Raw genomic sequence first — 23,379 nt, forward strand, 5'->3', positions numbered from 1 at the left:
AGAGTTAATACATGCATTGTTCAGGAGTCTCATTTTTTCATTTTACTCATGCATAATTATAGTTAGCATTCTAGAAATTTCGCCTTTGGGTTGAAGGTGCAGATATCTGAGATTCCTGTTCTTGAATTCACTTACCTGTTATATAAGAATTTTATTAATGAAATATGAATCATAAGACTAGTAAGTGCTGTTCTCCAAGATCCTTTTTAAATGTTTTGCCTTTATGAGATTATATATTTATATGTATTCTATGTTCATGTCTAAAATTTGAAATAATTAGGTCATATTTCCTTGATTCAACCTCTAACCTTCTGTTCACCATTCATAAATAACATTTGTCTCCCTTGTGTCAGATGCTGTTTTGCTGTATGATGTTCTCCCACTAACAAGTACATTTACAAATGCATATGTATTTTACATTAATATTTCTAAAATAGAGAAGGTTTACCCTGATACCAGTATCAGTGCAGAGAATATTTTTCCTCTCATGTCTCTCAAATGGTTTTCCAAGTTGACATTTATTGCCTCGGCAAATTCACCAGGATTTGAGTTACAGGGTGCCCTTGAAGAATCCCATTTGTGGATCTGTTAGACGTACCCATTTATGATGCCTGAGTCCTTCTTATGTGACTGTGTAACAGTTGTCCTTCGCATGGGAAACAAATGGCTTTAACACAGCATGACTTTTTTTACACCGATAAGATACACACTTCTGTGTTCTTTCCCAGAAAATGTTACAGTATGTTGACAGCAAGAGGCGAGAAAATGAAATGTATGCAAATTCCCAACCTGTCTTTGTGAATAAACTTCTCTTAAGACATTAATAAAGGGAACAGAACATTTCCCCATTCCCTTAGTGTTAGCCAGTCCTGCTAGCTGAGGTTCAGCCCCCCAAAATCTAGTAACCTGATCCAATTCTAGAACTCTGGACAACGAGACCTATTTTTGTAAAGAGGGTAGGGGCAATACAGGTAGTAATAGTATGTCATTTGATCCTTTTTATAGAGTTAAAAGGGATAATGGAAACCCTTTTGTTCAGTATCTTTCTCTTGGCAAACTGGAATTTCTATCTGCTTGCAATCATTTCATAGTCCAGGGTAGGGGATCACTCTGATTTTGGTGGATCATAAAATTGTCTGACTTTAAGCCTTGTAGGTTTAAAAACCTAATGGTGTCAGCAGCATCCTAAGGATTGACTCTTTGCAGAGAAATATGAACCAGAGGCATTTGGTGACTCAAATATTTGTATACATCAAGGAAGGCAGTTTGGTGCATACATATTACAAAAGGGACCTGAATAGATAAAGCACACTCCTTTTCCAAATTGACAGTGTACCCAAAACATTCAACATCTGTTGGCTAGACTCCTCCCTGAAATTGTACTCAGACATATTTAAGTCAGTCTTCCAGTCCTGGGAGTCAGTCTGTCTTTCTGTGTCCTCAGCCTCAGGAGAGTATTTTATTCCATGAAGTTATTTCCTGCCACAACTATTTCATTACTCTCTTCTTTCCTTTAGGTAGAATTGTATAAATATCAGATGATTTTGAGACAAGTTTGTAATTTTCCTTTTTCTCTAAAAGTTAGCAATGTATATAATGCTAAGAAGGTAATGCTAAACAAACTTTATACCATTACTTGACACACCAAAATTCCTCTAACCCACCGCAGCTATATAGTGGTCACACAAAAGATCGACAGTAATACATTTTTCCTAGTTTTAAAAAAAAAGAAAATTTTGTAACAATGATTTGTTATCATAGGGAAAACTCTAGCATTTTTTCCATGATGTCAGATCACTTCTAACTTATATTTAATTGTATTAAAAACTAGCCCACTGAATATTGTTCAGGAAGTTTTAGTCACTATTGTATAATAAAATGAAATAAGGTAAAATAAGAGGGGAGCATAGTATTATTTACATGTGCATATCATGTAAACATCTTGAGTTGGGATTTATCTACTAACAGCAAAAATCACAAAGGTGAAGACTGAGATTTAACCAAATGAATATTTAAAATTTTAAATATTAAGATAAATAGAATATAAAAACTAGGAAAAACATTTGCCATCTACACTATGTAGTAGACTAAGTGGTGGTCTCTAGTACAATTAAGTAGGGAAAATGCATTAAAAAAATACCAAAAAATATTTTTAAAAAGGAAGAAATACTAATGGCTCATTAAAGCAGTGAATATCACCAGTAACCAAAGAAATGAAATATACAATAATGACATATATTTAGAAGGAAGAAAAACATGGGTCTTTGAAAGTGGAAAAAAAATTTAATGAACAATTTTGTTAAGAGTGTGACTAAATTGCTCTCCTTACACTCTGGTATTATAATCCTGGAAAACAGTTTGGCAGCATATCTCAAAACCTTAAAAATACACATGCCCTCTAACTCAGCATTTCTTTTTCTTTGGATTTTCTAGAGGAAATAATCAGATCGTCTACAAAGATTTATTTAGTTGGCAATGGAGGGCACGTGGACTTATGTTATTTATAATAGAAAATGATACATAACATAAATATCTGTCATTAAGGGTTGGGCAATTTAAAAATATAAAATACACATTATGGAGTTCTGTCCTTCCATTAAAAATTGTTTTGTAGAACATTTAATGGCATCAAAATGTTTATAATACATGAAAAAAATTGTGGCTTTAAAGTGTATGTACAGTATGACTAATTTTCATCTATTCTGTGTGTTTTCCTGTGAACACGTGTTAATATTTGGTCACTTGAAAAAATAGATATATTTATTTGTCAATAAATTCAACAGTAATTCCTTTTAGCATTCTAAAATAGAAGCATATATCTAACTGTGTAGAGGGATCCTTGTGTTCCAAACTACTTTTTGAAGAATTTAAAAGTAATTTTCTTGAAAATAACAAGGCACATTTTTGTATTTATATAGATATACCTGATCAAGTTATAAGAGTTTTCAAAGCAGATCAACAAAGTTGCTATATTATCATCAGTAAAGACACTACAGCTAAAGAAGTTGTTTGTCATGCTGTTCACGAGTTTGGTTTGACTGGTGCATCGGACACCTATTCTCTCTGTGAAGTTTCTGTTACTCCTGAGGGTGTCATAAAACAGAGAAGACTTCCAGATCAGTTCTCCAAATTGGCTGACAGAATCCAGCTTAATGGAAGGTGAATGTGCTTTTAGTGAATGGACTTATTTCTAGATGTGTTTTTGAAGGTTCCAAGTTAAAACAGATATTTTAAATAGAAACATCATGTTTTAGGGCCACTGAGTTCTCTCTAAAATTAAGGTAGGTTTTCTCTTTTTTGAGCTTTTCGTGTCTCTGTAAATGGAGTCTTGAGTGTTAGCACTTGTCAGGTGAGCTCCTCGGAAGTGGGAGGCAACAGGTGGGACAGCTCACTCAGGTGTGGTAGCCCTCCTGCTGATGTCAGGTCCACTGCTGAACTCCAGTCCTGTTTTACAGAGGAGGAAACTAAATGTCACGTGCCTGTACATGTATCTGAGTGTGTATGTATGGATTCATAAATTTGTTTTTAATATGACCAAGATGTACTTTAGACAGAAGAAACCATAATTTTCGGGATTCCTTTTCTAAGTAGTTTTCCTTTTATGAATAAGCAAAAAATTATTAAAAATGTGCTCTGAAAATTATTTGATTATCTTGAAGATTGTTTCAGTAGTTCTTTATATTTACTCCAGTGATTTCCTGAGAATAATGTAATCTTTTTAGTGAGTCTATGTTCACATGTAGAATGAGGTCCTTGAGAACCTTAAGAGGACTGCCTGTCAGGGCTGCTGTTAAGAGAGTATATTAACTTGGCCTTGCCGTCCATAGATGGTGGTTGAAAGCATATACCCCAGAGCCAGAGGCCCAGATTCAAATCCCAAATAACTGATGTTGGGCAAGTTACTTAGTTTCTCTGTGCCTAAATTTCCCAGCAATAAATGGGGATGATTATAATAGACTCTGCCTCAGAGGAATGTTAGAAGAATTAAGTGAATTAATAAACATAACACACTTTATAAATATTAGATATCATTTTATTATATTATCTATAGATTAGTGAATCTCAGCACTATTATTTGTGGTATTCTCTGAGGCACGTGAACAGTATAAAGGCAAGAGAAGAAAAGATTTAGCTCCTTGACAGTAAAAAATAGATGGACACAAGCTTCGGCTTAGGTCATGTTGTATGTTAGAAAAGAAGTAAAAGCTACATGTGATGCCGTGTGTTACACCTTTTCCCTAGAAACAGCCATGTGCAAGATACTTCCCAACCGTGAAACCTGTCTCTTACCTTTTAAGTGCCATAGAATTATTGATCCAAAAAGAGGAAAGGAAAATAAGGATCTTCTCTGTGGTTGCTGATCAGTGCCATTTGCTGGAATGAGTTTTTGTATTTAACAAAGGAGAAATCGTTAGTGGAAGAGTTTCCTCTCCTTTGTGGGTTTTATTCTTTGCTTCTCTTAGAAATTTAGAAATAAAGAAGGAATTGAATTGAGCAACAGCTTCTGAATAGAGATGTAAACATGCTTGTTTCAGGTGTCTGTTCATGCTGTCCATGAACAGATATTCATATAGTACCTACTATGTGTCAGATAGACAAGTACAGCACTTGTCAAGCTTTTCTTTTCAAGAATGTACACACAATTATTCACACATCGTGTGAGTAGTTTCATAAAATGATTAAGTTCACAGCATAATATTTTTACTCTTTAATTGATGTCAAATGGTGGTATCACAGAACAATTAAAAAATTTTTGTCATTTAAAATGTTAGTTTTCCATTTCATCTGTATGTGAATATGCCACTAAAATTTTTGACAAAAAGTTATTGACAGTATAATAATATTTTGAAATAATAAAGAGGGAAAGTGCTCTTATAAATGAAATCACTTATAAAAACAATTATTTTCCTTTTAGGTATTATTTAAAAAATAACATGGAAACAGAAACCTTATGTTCTGATGAAGATGCTCAAGAACTAGTTAAGGAAAGTCAACTCTCCATGCTGCAGCTCAGTACCATTGAGGTGGCCACTCAGCTGTCAATGAGAGACTTTGATTTGTTTCGTAATATTGAGCCTACTGAATATATTGATGACCTTTTTAAATTAGATTCCAAAACCGGGAATACTCACTTGAAAGAATTTGAGGACATTATTAACCAAGAGACATTCTGGGTTGCATCAGAGATTTTAACTGAATCAAATCAGCTGAAACGAATGAAGATTATTAAGCATTTTATTAAAATTGCACTTCATTGTCGAGAATGTAAAAACTTCAATTCCATGTTTGCAATAATAAGGTAAGTTTGTAAAAATATTTGTGTATGGTTTTGTGATACTAGACGTAAAACAGTTTTTTTTTTACTTGAATGACAATTTATTTGGCTTTAAAATTCTTACCTCATGTTATTTCTTGGGAGTCTCATAGACTGTGTCTCCACAGCTAGCATTTTATGCAGCCCTAAAGTTTTTGAGAGTATTCTCCAGGTTCTTTCCCTGCCTCTGAAGAATTTTATCTTTATGTGAATGTTTTAGTTCTGTATTCGTTTCTCTGGAACAGTGGTGTCTATTCAGTCTATAGATGCAATTCCTTTTTTGTTTCTGGAAAGTTTTCTCAAATTGTACCTTTGAATATTTTTTCAGTTCCAGTTTTGTTTCCTTCTTCAGGTATATCCATTATGCAGATTTTAGATCTCCTTTGTCTTCCATATCCACTGTTTTCTCTCTAATCCTTTTCACTTCTGTCCATTTCCATTGGTTGCTTCTGTTAATCCTTTCCTCCATGTCACTTGCCCAAGATTTTAACAGTATCTTTTTTCTTTATATAGGTTTCCAATGTGGCCTTCATTTCTGTGTTGGTTTTATTTTTTCTTTCATTTCTTTTATGAACTTTACTAGTTGTTTGTTTGTTTGTTTTAACCAATTTTTGTTACCATATTTTCCCTAAGCTCTTCACTTATATCACTGCATGAACTTCTTTATATGCTTTATAATCATTTTAAGTTATGGCTAGGTCATTGGTTAGTCCCAGTTTTTATTTGATTGTTGGCATCATTTTTGTTTTATATTCTTTGGTTTTCCCTGTAGCAGCTTGTTATAATCCATTGTTCATTCCTTCTTTTTTGGTGACGTGAATTTTTCTGTACGAAGTATTTGCAGGAGGTTCATGTAGAAGAGGAGCCAGGGCCGTATTACAGGCTAACAGGAATTGGGCTTGTCTGTGAAGTATTTTACCTTTACTTACTTCCAGCAAGTGGAGATTGTCAGCTTTAAGGGTACTTCTGAAGAGTTTCTCCTTTCTGTCCTGTGTCACTGTTAACTTGCTTCTCACCACAGTGTTATATTACTGTGTGTATTGTTTTAGTCTTACTTCCTCTAATACTCCCTGGTAAAGAGTCTAGCCCCTGCCTAATTCTCTCACCCTGTGAACGCGTGTCATGTCCAAGTTGTTCCAAGTCCATGTTCCAAGTTGGGGATGGCTGGTTTTGCATTCAGGGTGAGTTACCCATTTTGGAGGACTGTGCTTTACCAGCTCTCATTGAGATCATCTCTGGGCATCCTTTTTTCAGCATTTCTCATACCCCTATCTGACCTTGACTACCTTTTGGCAGCCTTTCTCATCTGTTTAGGAGTTACAGATATCTCTTAGTTTCAGTGGAGATGAAATTTGCATTTGTGTTATTCGTCATTATAGATGTTTGGCTTAATTTCTGAGAAGCATAGGGAATAAAGATATCTTAACTCCTTACCTTAAAATCAGAAGTCAAGAGAACTTTTTAAATAAAAGTGTGGGTAAAAGTCAGGTGGCTGATATGGAAAATAAGATGTTCCTCAAAAAAATTACAAACAAATACCATATGATCCAGCAGTCCCACTTCTAGGTGTTTACCCAAGAAAAACAGAAACACTAATTCAAAAAGATACATGCCCCCTCTATGTTCATTGCAGCATTTATTTACATTAACCAGGATATGGAAGCAACCTAAGTGCCCATCAGTAGATGAGTGGATAATGGAGATGTGGCACATATACACAATGGAATGTTGCTCCATAAAAAGAAAAGAAATCATTTACAACAGCGTGGATGAACCTAGAGGATATTATCCAAAGTGAAATAAGTAAGACATAGAAAGACAAATACCGTATGATTTCACTTACATGTGGAATCTAAAAAACAAAACAAAACAGAAGCAGACATAGAAATACAGAGAACAAACTGTTGGTTGCTAGAAGGAGCAGAGGCAGAAGAGGTTAAAGAGGTACAAACGTCCAGTGATAAAATAAATCATGGGCATGTAAAACACAGCATAGGAATCATAGTCGATGATATTGTAATGTCTTTGTATGGTGACAGATGGTAACTACATTTACTGTAGTGAGTATTTTATAATGTATATACATGTCAGATCACTATGTTGTACACCTGAAACTAACGTAATATTGTCTGTCAACTAAACTTCAATTAGGAAAAAAATCAGAATTTAATTCTTCAACTAAAGGGAAAAAATGAGGGATTAAGTAAAATGAAATGGAGCCATTATATGTGCACTGTTCATTTGGCAGCCTACCTATGGAATAGTAGTTAGCAGTAAAGGGATAGGTAGGAGTGCAGCCTAGTGGGCATGAATTATTTTCAGCTTAGGCTTATGTGAGCTTAAATCCAGTAGGAAAAAGACATTGAATATATGGAGGCCTGGGGGATAGGATTAAAATCTACAGACATGGAAGTATTGGAATCTGGGATATGAGCAGACAACATCTCAGAGAAAGAAGCTGCCTCAGCCCCAGAACTTGCATCAATTATTATATGACAGTTGTGTTAGCGTTATTTAAACTACTTTCAAATAGATAATATTTCCATAATTACTCCTAAGTAAAGCAAACAAAAACATTGTGATACATTAAGGTTTTTTTAAGTTAAATGTCTGTTTTACAGAATTAATATATTTGTCACTTATATGTCAACTATAAAATAAAAACTGTAGGCAGATAATACAGCTCCTCTGAAAGAAGTTTTCCTTATTTTAAGATCAAGGAGTCCTGCTTATTTATTTATTTATTTGCTTGCTTGCTTTTTTACTTACTTGCTTTTTATTTATTTCCTAGCTCTCTTCTTAATTTCAACACATTGAAATATATACCTGCTTGTTTTGGCTTTATTAGAGAAACTTAATGTTTACACTTAAATGACTAGTTCTCTCTCTTCCCCAAGTCCCTTTTTAATGTTCTTATTCTCATCTTTGGCAGTGGCTTGAACCTGGCATCTGTAGCACGACTCAGAGGTACCTGGGAAAAGTTACCAAGCAAGTATGAGAAACACCTCCAAGATCTGCAAGACCTTTTTGATCCATCTAGAAACATGGCCAAGTATAGAAATATTCTTAGTAGTCAAAGCATGCAGCCTCCAATTATTCCACTCTTCCCTGTTGTCAAGAAAGATATGACATTTCTACATGAAGGTATTTCGAAGTTATTTGAAAATTACCTTGTTTAGCTTCAGCCAATTCTACAGAATTGTGATTTATTATACTTAATTTCCAGCCTAGGGATTATATGTCACTAAAGCCTTACCTAGTTAAATGCTGCAAATTTAAGGAATCCAAAATTCACATTATTGACATTAACAAATTTAAGTGTTTACCCTCTGCACTCAAACGTAAACTTGACTTATTCCAAGACCATACTGTTTGATCATATTTGTTGTTTTGTATAGTAGTACTTTTCCTTCCAACTTTTTTTATGGAACTACTCAACACATACAGAAAAGTGCCCCAAACAAGTGGACGATATCGTTGATTATGACAAAGCTAACTCCCATGTAACCAACATTCAGGTCAAAACTAAAACATTGCCGGCCTCCCTTAAGCCCCACTCATGCCCCTTCCCATTTACCACTCTTATTCTCTTCCCCAAAGGTAAAAACTGTCCTGACTTATACTGTGGTTTGGTTTTAGCTGTCCTTGAGCTTTTTATAAATTGAATCAAAAGTATGTTCATTTTCTTATGTTTTGGTTTGATTTGATTTGGTTTGTGGCTTATTTTGGTTAACATCAGATTTGTGAGATTCTTCCCTGGTTTTGAGTGTAGCTTTACTTCATTTTAGTATTCCATGACATGACTGCAGTACAGTGGAGTTATACACTGTTGATAAGCAACTAATAGTTTCCACTGTTTACCTGTATGAGTGGTGCTGCTGTGAATATTGTATAGATCTTACTGCACATGCATTTTTGTTCAATATAATTCAGGGTGGAATCTGTGGGTCCTGAGACTTGTATAATCAGCTTTAGAGAATGGTTTGGCATTATCTGCTAAGGTGGAACATTGACGTTGTTATTAAAGTTCTCATTGTTTCTTGTCCTCACCAACACCTGGTAAATTCATTTATTTCTACTCATTCCAATAATGGTGTGGTTTAATTTGCATTTCCTAGACTACTAATGAATAGTAGTCTAGGACTTGAACACGCCTTTCTACTTTTGTCTCTTTTGTCAGTTACTAGTTTGGGTTTCTTGCCTATTTTTTATTAGGTTGTCTTATATGTGTGATATATTTTTAAGAATTTTTTATAAACCATGGGTATAATACAACTTGCCTTTTGACTCTTCTGAGGTTATCTTTTGATGAACAGAATGTTTGTAGTTTTAAAAGCCTAATGTATTGATCTTCACCATATGTTTTATCTGCAGTTTCCCTGAGTTGGTTTTTGTGTATGGTATTTGTCCTACTCCATCATCTTGCTAACTGTACACTATTTTACTATTTTTCTACTGTTGAACACTGAACACTGTAATATTTATACTTGTTGATAGGTTAATTAGTTTACTATTCATTAGCACTGTGTGTCAGGCAATGCAAGGTACTTAGACAGTTTAAATTTTACTGACCTCCTGATTTACATGCACTAGTTGCTGTGCCTTTAAATCGCACATATTTTCTACATGTAAAGTCAGTGTTAATTTAACTTTACTTGTTTGATGATATTACTGTCTTTTATTCTTCCTGTATTTCAAACCTTCCCTGTGGTTATATTTTTTCCCTATAGAATATTGTTTATTTCCTTAAGTGCAAGTCTGCTGGTGATAAACTCTTAGTTTTTATTTATCTGAAAATGTCTTCATATTCTTAAGGCAAAATTTTAGTTGGCAGTTACCTTCTTTGAACATTCTGAGATAACATTCTGTTGTCCCCTGGCTTCCACTGTTAATGTTGAGAAGTCAGTTGTCAGTCTTATTTTACTGCTCCTTTGATTATGTTCTGCCCCTTTTCCAATAGCTTCTTTATAATTTTCTCTTCTTTTTATCTCTGTTTTCCCCTAGTTTTGCTATGATGTGGCTAGGTGTGGCATTTCAGTTTTTGTTTTAATTCTGATTTATCTATAGGACATCTTGAAACCTGTGGTTTGATATTTTTTATCAATTTTGGAAAATTGTATCTTCAGTTTTTTTTATTTGTTCTCTTCCAGCCCTCTCCTGTAGGGATTTTTATTTCACCCCCATTAGACTTGATCACTGCCCCTACTGTCCCATATTACACTCTTCTGTATTTTTTATGTTTTTGTCTCCCCATGCCTCATTCTGGACATCTTCTTCCAACCCCTTTGTCCAATTTATTAATTTTCTCTTCAGTCATGTCTAATTTGTTGCTAAATTTATCATTCAGTCCCTAATTCCAATTACTGTGTTGTTTTACAATATGCATTTTTTTATGTCTTCATGTTCTCTGCCAAAGTCCTTGTTGTTTTTAATATTTTTGCACACAGCATATTTATTTTAAAGTCTGTCTTTATTACTCCATAATCTGAATCCTTTGTGGATCCCTTTCTCTTGTCTTTCTTTTCCTCTTATATTTTAGTCACATTATCTTTTCTGTTGATGGCTCTGATTATTTTTGAGCAAATGGATGTTGTGTTTTAAAAGTTACAGAAATATCTGAGGTTTCAAATGATGTTCATTCCTCCAAAGAGAATTAAAACTTGCTTTTGCCAGGTTACTAGGTGTGCTAACAATCCAAAATCACCTTAATCTATTTTCACATTTTGTGATAATTAAATAGCGGACTTTTATCCCAGTCTACATTCAGTTCATCCTTAGTCCAGGATATAGCCCTTCAGGATTCCAGCCCAAAGCATTGGAGGCTTACCTGAATGTGCATTGTTTTCCTCTAACCTCAGAAGTCAGAGTGGCACCACTCAGCTTTTCAGCTCATTATCCCCCATTTCTGACATCAGCAGATGTCCCAAGGGGTTGGTTACTGGGAAGTGCTGACCTTCCCCTGGGTCTTCACTCCTCTTACAGATCTTCACTGCCTTGGCAGCTTTTTGATGCCTTAACACATTAATTTTTTTATGCGCTCTATTTTATCTAACTTTTCTAATTGTTCTCAGCAGGAGAGTTGTTCAACTTGCTTTTGCCAGGTTACCAGGTGTACTAACAATCCAAAATCACTCTCTTGCTGAGAACAATTAGAAAAGTTAGATAAAATAGAAATAAAAATCCCTACAGGAGAGGCTGGAAGAGGACAGATAAAAAATTGAAGATAGAATTTTCCAAAACTTGATAAAAAATATCTCTTGCTAAAAAAATTACATTGTTTTACTGCCCTGCTTCGTTATCACTCCTTTTTATATAAAAAGGCTTCAAATACATTTTTCTGACATGCTCCTTCAAAACATGTTCATATGACTTGAAAGTATTTTTGATAATTATTTTGTTTCCAACTCAACGTTGAGACATGTAGAGGTGCTGTTTTCTATGAGAAGGGAGACCAGATGTTCCAGAACCACTTGGTTCTCAAATTTATCCATAGGGACTGGAGTTCCATGGAGGCTCCTGAGGCTACTGTGGAAGGTCAGTTGGGTAGCACTAACTGTTACAGGTGTGAAAAAGAAGCACTGCAGTAAGCAGATTGCCTTGTGGTTTAAACTGGGTAAGCCAACAGATGGACTAAGTCTGGTCTCATACCTACTCTCTTCAAAGAAAAGTAAACCATTTTTGGAAGTTGTGTGAATTTTTCCTCAGAATACTTAACAGCAACAAAAATTACAGAATTTATGAACAAGCAAATTTATGTAAATGATTAAAGTCATGATTGTAAATTCAAATTCTTGGAAAGGGAAGGTGAAAGGCAAACTAGAAAGTGTCTACCCTTATGAGCCAGCCACCTCCTAAGTTTAATTAATTATTGCCACTTGGGAAAGGAGACATACTATTATTTAATCTCCCATCTGACCTCTCCCTTTTTCTCTTCAAGAGCAGGAATTCTTGTTTTTGTGGGATATCTTCCACTTCTTGAATATTGACAACTCATTTAACAATTTCTTAAAGTCTTATAAACCAGAGAAAACTTACTGGATTAATTAAGCCCAAAGGTCACTCTTGTGACCCCTGACTGGAACCTATGTTTTCAAGTGTTGTACCTTGCCACCCGAAAAAACAAATACAGGTATCCGCCTAAGAGTGGGCTGAGCATCTGGAGAGTAAATTTGAGGGAACTCACATTTTATAGTCTATAACATAACAAAATTGATTTTAGAAGGTAATGCAGTTTATTGCTTTCCAGTATTCATAATCATTACTCCTATAGAAATAGAATTCTCCACAGTAGCTAATTCCCTGGGAGCAAGGTTCAGCCTTCTAGGAATTTTATCAATTCTTAAAAACAAAAGTGGCAGTTTGGTAAAGAAGGTTCTGATTTGTGCCTCCTCCCCAAGAAAAATAACATGACCTCTGCTACTGTTACACAGATATTTTAATTTTGAAAATTTTTAAATTTCTTGTATTCCATAGGAAATGACTCCAAAGTAGATGGCTTGGTAAATTTTGAGAAGCTAAGAATGATTGCCAAGGAAATCCGTCAGGTTGTTCGAATGACTTCTGCTAACATGGACCCAGCTATGATGTTCCGACAGAGGTATGGCATTGAAATGTGTAAAGGTGTTACAGAGTGGCGTCAAGAGTGATATAATAATATGTATCATTTATTGACCATCTGCCATTTGTTATGTGCTGTATGAAGTGCATAAGTCAGTCTTAAGTAGTAGTTTATCACAATAATCCTTAAAGGTAGGTGGTATTGCCCTTCGTGTTACATATGAAGAAATTGAAGCTCAGAGCAGTTAGGTGGTGTGCCCGGGATTATGTCCTTTGCTGAGATTGAACCCTAGTTGTTCATTACCTGTTTGAGTACATGGATGGTTCTGTATTGTTAACGTTACTTAAAATGTCAGCTAACTTGAATATAAGAAAATTGCTGATCTTTAGGGAAGTCATCACAGGGACAGATGCTTTCAGCTGGTTTCTAACCTTCAATGAAAGTATTAGTCTGTGTATGTCTTTATTTTTTTGAATATTTTTAAAGTTCTATTTATATTTAAGTCATACTTCATTCTTCTCAAATATATTCTTCTTAAGTTATAGTATTGCTGTTTATTTTGTAAATAATTTCTTTAGAATTTAGAATATAAAAGTTTAATCATATTCCATCTTCAGTAAAAATGGAAAATATAATTTGTCTTCTCTATTAACCTAATCTTCTAAGAATGCTTTACAAAGTCTTCCTCAAATTATATAAAATAAGTGTGTTTTCAGTCTGTTCCCTGTTACTTCTATAATTTTCAGGGTAATAGACATTAGGGTTTTAATTTTTTTTCTGATTTTCTTATGAGCCTATTGCATAGAGCTTTAAAAATGAAGTATTGATAGAGGCAAACACAATTCCTGTGGCTGAAAATTTAGAGACCAAACAGAATTAGTGTGTGTTAGGATTGGTTTTTTGTTCTTGTTTTCTTTTGTTTAAATCACTGTTCAGGAGTCTTCATTTTTGTAAGCAGTTGTCTGATGGTTGCTGTAGTTTAGAGATCCTCAGGGAGGAAAGGGCATGTCAGGCCTCTTCTTTCTTACTCGGCCTTCTTCTGCCCCTGGGAATCCCCACACGTCATGTGAGATGTCATCGCTGAACAGTGTGGGAGCAGAAATAGTAAGAACCAGAGACCAAAGCAAACCTGAAGGAGGGTTTGTTTGTTTTTTTGTTTTTTGAGTTTTTGTTTTTGTTGCATGTCCCTGTTTGATGGCACTACCACTCCCTGTGTCTTACATGGACTTCCATTTACTCATATAGTAGCACCCTGATTCCTTACGACATAATGAATAGGTGATGCTTCCAGGCCAGTTAATAAATATACTAAGTACTGTACCAGCTAGGTTTCAGAAGTGAGCAAAGGAGGAAGAATAGAGGAGAAACTTAATAAACTTGGCTGTTTTCTTGGGAATGGCCTGGGCTAAATAGAATACAAGATAGGAGAAAATAAAACATTTATAATTACATTAGGTGAATTCAGTTGGACTTAAATCAGTTTTATTTTTCAGCCGTTACTGAAATATACCATCTTTTTCACTAAGCAAGTAATTATCTATTTTGGTGGTGTATGTTATATACTATGGACAAAGTAACCCCTTTCATTTTAACATTCAATTTGCTGACTGAAAAACAATCTTGGGCCTGGGGCTCGTGCTTAGGGGTGCAAGCTTGGGGGCACACTGAGGGCAGCCAGAGGGTGTGGGGAGCAAATATAAATAAATAAATAATAAAACCAGTCTTTATTCAGTCCAGTTATAGTATAAGGATATGCAGTTTTCATATGCAGTTTTGATGATATTTCTTTACTCACATTTTGAGTTAGATTTACTCGTCATAATTTCTTGTAAATACATTTTCTCCACTTAAAATGACATTAAATAAGTCTTCATGTTCCTTGTAATTTCATCCTATCACTTAAATGAGTGGCTAAAAAAATCCTTTTGAAAAAAAATGTTCAAAAGTTCTATCCCTTAATTTAAGGTTTCCTTTCCTAAAAACTTTGAATTCAAAATTTATAGTAAGTAACTGTTGTTCCTCAAGCTTCTTATTAACATAAGCCTCCAGATGAATTAGGTATTAAAATATAGTTGGTCTAAAAGCATATTTAAAAAAATATATTGTGGGTTGTTTTCTTCTTCAATACATATCATAACTCATTTTACCCCTCTGCATTCCATGAAAGTCATGTTACTGTTAAGCTACCATTTTTTTCCTAGTAAAATTTTTCTGTTCTATTCTGTCTCCATAGTTTCTCTGACTCTGAACTGTTTGTTGTCTTTTTTTCTGTGCTTTCCTGTTCAAACACATGCTTCAATGTTTGTGGCTCTTGCTTACAGGAAGAAGAGGTGGCGAAGTCTGGGGTAAGTGTAGAGATGAATGCAATTGGAGTTGTGCAACTTGTAACATATACTGCATCCTTTTCATTAATGCACGCCCATAAAATAGCATGCGTTCTATTAACCCTGTCAGCCTACGTTCCTGACAAATGCCTTTTGCTAACAAGGTGAAAGTAGTGATAGAACTAGCCTTTTTTTCCCTTTACTTTTCCATTATTGATGTCCCATAAGTCTCGCCAAGATTTTAATTATTAGGGTCAGTTAAATGATTTTGATAGCAAACATTTATTGTGTGCTTGCTTTGTGCCGTACCCTGTTCTAAGCACTTTATATGAATTATTTAATTCTCCAATTACCTTACAAGACAAATACTGTTATTTCCATGGTAAAGGTGGGGAAGATAGAATTATCCAGATCTTACCGCTCACTAGTGGTGGATACAAACCTGAGTAGTCTTATTCCAGAATCCACACCATTTTCTTTTATTCAAGTGCCATATTTTATAAAAATAAATATGTAAGTGTATAAAGGTGGAAGAGATTTGTTTATAAAGGTTTTCCATCAGTTTTCCAAAAAGACGCAGCTCATATCCCAACTATACTATAAAATTGAGTTACCAAATAATTAAAATATGTGATTATTTTAATTCCTCAGATCCACTAATACAGTGAGACTTACAACAGTGGTAAAATTTTATTTTAAATTCCTACCACCTTTAATAAAAGACTGCCTTATCTCACTCAAAACCGTAATAGAATCAAAAACTGTCACCTTTTGTTCAAGTAGGTTCAGATCTCTGCTTATACATAGCTAGATATCTAATTAGAATCATAGTGTTTAGCATCTTACAAATGCTGCAAGTAGTCTTTGCATTTTTAAATGAAGAATGAGGTGGTTTTTGTAGATGAAGGGATTGCATAAGCATTTTGTTATTTTAAGACTATAGTGAATGATGAAGTTAGATGAGTTTATTACATGTAAGAAAGATTTTTTTTGTGAGCCACTTTAACTTGTGTCTTGTCTTGTGGTCTCATTTTCTGTTGATGCATGGTGAACTTGAATTTCCTTCTACTTTCTTTCTCCCTTCTCTGTTTGTTTCTCACGTGTTTTCTTCTGTATTATACATTCATGTCTTGGTCTTTTCTGGTTCTTTTCACCGAAAATAGAAATTGATTCCTGATATTGCTATTATGATAAATACTTGGTCAACAGATCTTAGTGGGAATTGGGATGTTTGAGTATAACAGGTTAATTGTTTATTCAGCTTTAGGGTTCCATTATATTATGCCTGCAGGCAATAGATGTTTCTGTTTTTACCTTGGAGCATTTTCTGTTTTGGATGTAGCTTAGACATTATCATCTATTGTGGTGTTTTCATTTATTAGAATTTTGTATGTAGCCTAGATTTGTGGACACCTCTTTTTTTTTTTCAATCCAGTAAGATAATATAAATTATTTGTATTAAGACTTTGCTCTTAAATGTTGGGACTTGATTTTACTGCATTCCTTTGAATGTAAGACATCATCAGTTGTTGAAACACACCATTATTTTATGTACCATTAAGAAAAATCACTGCAGTACCTTCTTACCACTGAGAACTTTTTGCTTTATAGTTACTGAAAGAGCTCTAATATAAACGGGTATGTATTTTTATCACATAACACCCTTTTGCATTCATTAAAAGGAAAATATGAGCAAATTAAGTTGGTTTAAGTCTTTCTGAGTAAAACTTCATATTGAGAACATGAATCTTCTGAACCACTTGTAAGGCTATGAGTTTCTTGGGGTTTTTTCCACCCAATATTGCCTTTTAGTGCCATCAAGGGTTTTTTGGTGATGCAACATTTCTTAAAAGAAGAAAAAACTGCTGGTGCTGGTCTCTCAGGCTGGCTTTTGTCACTTACCTGGGGAATGTTATTGAAGTTATCAGGTTCACTGATTCATCAACAGTGTTGTTGATTCTTGTCAGCATCATTTGGTTCTTGGAAGAGTAATTCATAATGTAACTGGATTTTGTTACAAACCCTTCTTCAAGATTTGAAATTGCTGCATGTGTAAGTAGGGACAGCTGAGTTACAGTTTCTGTCTGACCAATAGCAATTGAAAGTTGCCTTTGAATATAAGGCACACTCTATTTCAGGGATCTTAAAATTGTGAAAGAGAAAAAAAAATACCATAACACTTTCACAACTTCATTTCACTTAATTTACAATGAAAATATTAAGATTTTAGTGTCTTGTTTAAACTAGGTATGTGAGCACTGAAGAACAAATTGTTCCACAGTTTAGTCTGTGTATTTAGAATACTGTTGTGTAAATACGAGGCTAACTGAGAAAACCCAAGAATACTTTCATTACTTTGGAAAGGTAACTGCCCTTAAAATAAAAATTAAAGAACCTTGTGTTTGCTAGCCTTGTTAGGACAAATAGTTAAAACTGTTTTCATTAGTTCTAGAAATAGTCTGTGTATAAGCACATTTGACCAAAAAAGTAGAATTGGGTGAAGCTGTAGCTTGTTTGAATTGTGGTTATTTCTACCCACCTTGTAGTTCCATCACATTCAGAGGCATTATGGAAGAAAGGTCCCAGACCCCCAGTCCTAGAACCCTCATATTATCTAAACATTTTATATGTGAGTGGAAGATTGAGTAGCTTTCTGTTGTATTTCTGATCTCTCACTATATTGAATTGAGTATAAATGCTGTTACTTTTTTTATTGGTTGTTCTCTTTGAATTTTGGCCCAAATCTGGCCACTGATAAAATTGATCACCATGCTCATAGGGAGCCCGTAGGCAGGAATGGGGATGGCAGTCAGTAGCATGTCCAAAGCAGCATAGACAAGCAGAGCTGCCCCAGAAACTCCCTTGCTGACGCATCCTGGCACCAAGATTTGGCTGAGGATGGGCCTGTCCTGACCCAGGCTCTTGCCGTGTCTTTAGTGTATGTAGATGGCCACCAGGGCAGACGAATGCTTTTACTTGTCACAGTTGTGCTATGGGTTTTAAAGACACAAACACAGGTCTGATGGAATTTGTTGCTCAGGGGAAATTTGTTGCCTTTTTCTTTTGAATTCTGCCCTTTGCCTTGTCTTAAAACTCAACATTACCATGAATGCCATGTTACTTTGCATTAATGCTCTTCATCTTTTAACTCATTTGCATCAGCATGCAATAGCATTAACAGAACAAAGTTCTTTTAATCTTCAATCTGCTGCTCTTAAGTCTCCTCTTTACAGCTCCTTACTGCAATATCCCTCTTCCTACAGGTCATTGAGTCAAGGCAGCACAAACTCAAATGTGCTGGATGTTCAGGGTGGTGCTCACAAAAAAAGGGCTCGCCGCAGCTCTCTGCTTAATGCCAAGAAACTCTACGAGGATGCCCAAATGGCAAGGAAAGTGAAACAGTATCTTTCCAGTCTGGATGTAGAGACGGATGAGGAGAAGTTTCAGATGATGTCATTGCAGTGGGAACCTGCATATGGTACCTGTGAGTACGAGTTTTCACTTACACTAGAGAGCACAGCTAAACAGAAATGTGTTTCTCTGGAGTTAAGCTGAAGTCCCAAGAAAGTTAAATTTCACTGAAAAAAGATTAGTGACATAATAACCCGTGTCATGTGATCCTCTTAACCAGATACCGAATCTCATCCATTCCTGCTCATTACCCTGTGAATGAAATAAAGGGATAGTTTTAAAAATCATTATAAAGTTGTCTTGTAAAAACTGGAACATTACAGAGGAGCCCTCTGTCTGGGAACATTTTTACCTTCATCCCTAAATGAAGAGTGAAAATAAGTGTAAAACTTCAGGTTAATATCATTTACCAACTAGAAAATACAAGAAATTTAATTAAACCACTTCTAGAGATAGTAAGTATACTAATAGGTGTCACTAAATAAGGTAAAACAAGAAAATCGGACAGTTCTGATACTGTTAATACATAGAAAATATGATAGGCAAAAGAGAGCCTGTTCTAATATTGATTTTTTCAATTAACATTTCCCCTGCTCTCTGAAGGTAGAGCGTATCTGTGAAACTTGTAAGCCAAAATGTCATAAAACAAAGAAGCAGTTACCATTAATTGATGTAGAAATTTTTTTGGTGTTCCCAGATCCAAAAAATAACCTCTCATAGGCTTTTCTAATCTGCTCCCTTAGGACACATCTTGCTAGTGGGTACACAAAATAAGATTGAAGAACAGATGCTCCCACAGTTCCCTTGTGGTGGCTTGACTCTCTGAGCGTGGTTCCTGGGGGAGGAGCTTGGCAGCACCACTCTCACCACTCGGGGTGCGCTCTGCCTTTACATGGCTCGCTGCAAAATAAATGCCAAATGATACTTTCCACCTTTGCTCGTAAAAGTGAAAATCCTCTTTGGATTCTTTAATTAGCAAAAGCAGGTATTAATGGAACAGGTTTTTCACAAAAGCAAAGTGGCATAGTTGAAGTTTCAAAAATGGGGGATACCTATACAAACGAGAGAATGTGTGCATCTCTGGGTCAAAATCATGGGTTGTAAAATAAGGAATCAAAGATAATGAAATATACTGTGTTGTAACAACAAAGTGATCGTACTTATGTCGAATTATAAGTGAATGTTATTTTGTGTGTGTGTAAATGTTATGCAATAAAAATCCCAACAGGATGCATAGAACTTGATGAAATGTTGGCAAAATATAGGAGAGGGAAGGTGCTTATTTTCTGTGTTCCTAGTTGATAGGAAATGACAGTCGTCATGGCTTGACCCTGAGGTTGATAAATGGCATGGTATTTGCATAGTAATAGGAAAAGTATGTCAACAAAATGAAAATACAACCAAATATTGATGTAAAGTTTTGAAGTAACAGTGGATTTTAAAATACGAACAGTATCATGAACACTCAGAACCATAGGAAAACGAATGGAGTATGATTAAAAGAGCACCTACTGGTGGATGGAGATGGTCTAATTTACGTTTTGAGCAGGGTACTCTTCATCCTAGATCTCTGTTTTCCCAAATATGAAACTCAGGCAAAGATTGGGAGTGTAATTTATCTCTAATTCTTTCTACATCAAACATATTAAGAGAAAGAAAGAACAAAAGCTAGCAATTACTGAGAGCTTTCTATATGCCAGTACCCCTGCCAGGCAAATTCTGAACATTGCCGTTTAGTCTTCACAGCAACCTGTGATGTGTCTGATCTTGGGATGTATTCCAGTGAGATAATGCACCCCAAAAAAATCTATTTATACAAAGATGTTGCAATATGTATTACCTTGTAACTCCAGGGAGAGGAAATCCCGGCTCAGAATACCTCTAAAACCGAAATGAATCAAAGGGAGAAATAAAGTTTAAAACCTGTTTATTGCTTACAAACTGCAGTCCAGGGCTGTTTCTCTCTCCTGCTCTGGCAGAAGCAAGCGAGACCTCCTCCCAACCCCTCAGGTTCAGATAAGCCCTCCAACGCCCAGATGATTACCCATTGATGTGGAGATGAACTATTTCTCTCCACCCCTTACGAACACCTGCTCATATGGAGATGCACAAAAGCCACATAAGAGATTATGGAATATTACAATTTTACCCACAGGCCACCCTTCCAGAAATCTCACCTTATAATCTACTTGTTCCCCCTCTTCCACAATGGACCCTGGGCAAGAAAACTGGAGCATTGTGACCAGACTAATGACATACAGTAGCAACAACAATAAAATCATGACAATCCTCAAGCCAGAGGATTCAGTTAGGTTCAAAGTCCTATGCAAATTAAGTCCATAGCTCACCCATTCCAGCAGGCAGTAGCTGAAGAGGTAGGGAGTTCAAAGCAGTCATCAACAGCAGCTGCAGTCAGAGGGTGCATCCAGGCCACAAGGACTGTAGAAGAAAATAACCTTAAGGGCAATAAGATACATGTTTTAATGACACTAGCATAGGCAAATCTTGTCCATCAAGTAGGATACATGCAAGAGAGTGGTCCTGTGATAGAACAGTGGCAGGAATGGAATCTCATCACACCCAGCCACTGGGTATACCAGACTTTCACCCCCCTCCCTGTGGGACTTACAGATGGGTCATTAGGTAGGGCTGTGGGAGGTATATGTGCTGGCCATAAAGATAAAACAAAACTTCCCCATGAGATGCTCTTACTTCCCAGACGTTTTGGGTACATTACTGTGATCTTTGGGGACCACTCTGCTGTTACTCCAGGAACACACAGGAGGCCAGCTTCCAGGCCTTCTCCCCAAGGTGCCAAAAGGGCCAGTCATTGCTGGTCCGTGTGTTGAAATTTCTAGGGCCTTGTCCATTCAACAGTGCCTCCAGGGTTTAATGCATTTGGGGCTGTCGGCAGGATGTTGCTCTGCTGGCCATATCCTGGCTTCAATAGCTCTTCTTTGATTTGCACATACAGTTGTATAGGAGAGGCAGCAAGGTGTGTGAGCATATCCACAGGGCTCAAAGCTCCTTTACAGGGCTTCTCATTCAAACACCATAGCACTGTCCATAAGCGAACTGACCAGCTCTATGGACTTGGTGTCCGACTTCAGGCCAGAGTTCAACAAACCATTGTACCTCTCTATCATGCCTGCCCTGGTAGGGTTATATGGTACATGAAACTTCCACTTTAACCCTAATCGCTGCACCCATTCTTGTAATGCATGTCCAGTAAAGTGGGTGCCTTGATCACTCTCAGTCACCTGTGGCCAGCCATAGGCTGCACAGAGACGCTCCAGGCCCCTCTTGGTGGTTTGCTGATCTGCACAATGTGCAGGAAAAACAACCAATAGTCCAGTAGCCGTGTCCACACAAGTCATGGCATACCGCTATCCTTCTGATATGGGCAGAGGCCCAATATAGTCTGTTTGCCACCTTACAAGGGGTATTGGCCCCGTTATTGTTGTCCCATGTTGCTGCGGGACTCAGCATAAGTCCCTCTTAGAGCACCCAGGGCATTTCTTCCGGGCTTTGCTGACTTCTTAAAAGGTCAGTGGCAAGCCCCACCAATGGGCTACAGCCCACACTGTCTTTTGCCCCATATGCAATAAACAGTGATGTAACCATTGGGCTACATCAGAGACAGGTTTTCCTTCTAGCCAGCACACCTGGGCCAGTGTGTCTGCTTCATCATTCCCTGGGGATGCCACAGGCAAATATCCAGTCACATGATATATGGCAACTGTTTTAGTCTGACCAGAGCCCCATAGGTCTTGCCACAGCTCTTGCCCCCAAAGGGGCCGTTGACCAACCATCCAGTTGGCATGGTACCATATCGGTAGCCACAGGGTCAAGCCCCGATAGACGGCCCAGCTGTCAGTGCAGACAACTATGGGGAAAGGCTCCTGGGTGATCACGAGCCACACTGCCTGCAGCTCAGCCCATTGGCTGCTCTTCCCCTCTCCATCCTCCATCCATATGGCCTCAGTCTTAGGATGAAAAGCCATAGCCCTCCACTTCAGGGGCTGCCCACGAGTGGATCCATCTGTATACCAAGCATCTTCAGGTATAGGGGCTTTTTCTTCCTGATAAGGACTCTCAGCAACCAATGGCTCAAAAGTAAGTTCTTCCTGCTTTCCACTGGTATAGGTCACTGGCCCCAATAAGCATTGGAGTTCACCACTTAAGGGGCTAGTAGTGAGGGCGCTGTGCTGCTGTAAATATATGCACCATTTGGCCAGTGTAGGCATCTGTGCCAGGCCATTCTGTGGCCTTTGGGTTCAGTCTCGTACCCACCCCGTGATGGGATAGGTGGTTATTACCTTGGTAGGAGCTGTTCCTGTGATGGACTCCATAGCCAGCAAGGCTTGGTACACAGCAGCCAGTTGCTTCTCTATCAAGGCATACTGGACCTCTGCTCCTTTCCATAGTTGTGACCAGAATCCAGTAGGTTGGCTTGTCAGTTCAAGCCGCTGCCAAAGGCCCCATCCTTAACCATCTTCAGTTACATGAACATCTAGCTCACAGGGACTTGGTGAGTCCATTACACTCAAACCCTGCCCGGCCTTGACTGCTCACTTAGCAACAGTAAAGGCAGCTGCACATGTCTCATCCCAGTCCCACCTGATGCCCTTTCATACCAACCGGTGTAAGGGCTTCAGAATTTGTGCCAAGTGTGGGATAAACACTCTCCAGTAGCCCAGAAGACCCAAAAACTCTTGTAAGACTGCCACAGTGGTAGGGGTAGGGAAAGTCTGGACCTTGTCTATGACTGC

The 23,379-nt window shown here is 36.8% G+C and overlaps 1 protein-coding gene across 13 annotated transcripts in view; it reads left to right on the forward strand.

The window, feature by feature from the left end:
• Nucleotides 1-23,379, forward strand: part of RAPGEF6 (Rap guanine nucleotide exchange factor 6) — a 246,308-nt gene that overhangs the window by 193,071 nt on the left and 29,858 nt on the right. For 10 of the 13 annotated variants that reach the window (XR_008993532.1, XR_008993531.1, XM_057491194.1 and 7 more), the window contains 6 exons: nucleotides 2,919-3,159; nucleotides 4,916-5,299; nucleotides 8,247-8,458; nucleotides 12,788-12,911; nucleotides 15,194-15,217; nucleotides 18,460-18,680. Coding sequence is in view for 11 of the 13 variants with exons in the window: in XM_057491194.1 (XP_057347177.1) it covers nucleotides 2,919-3,159; nucleotides 4,916-5,299; nucleotides 8,247-8,458; nucleotides 12,788-12,911; nucleotides 15,194-15,217; nucleotides 18,460-18,680 (1,206 nt within the window). In the remaining 2 variants the exon portion in view is untranslated. The remainder of the gene's footprint in view (nucleotides 1-2,918; nucleotides 3,160-4,915; nucleotides 5,300-8,246; nucleotides 8,459-12,787; nucleotides 12,912-15,193; nucleotides 15,218-18,459; nucleotides 18,681-23,379) is intronic. The other 3 variants (XM_036902620.2, XM_057491189.1, XM_036902612.2) reach the window with 1 other exon arrangement.

The sequence above is a fragment of the Manis pentadactyla genome, chromosome 13 (assembly GCF_030020395.1).
Source record: "Manis pentadactyla isolate mManPen7 chromosome 13, mManPen7.hap1, whole genome shotgun sequence".
Classification (NCBI taxonomy): domain Eukaryota; kingdom Metazoa; phylum Chordata; class Mammalia; order Pholidota; family Manidae; genus Manis; species Manis pentadactyla.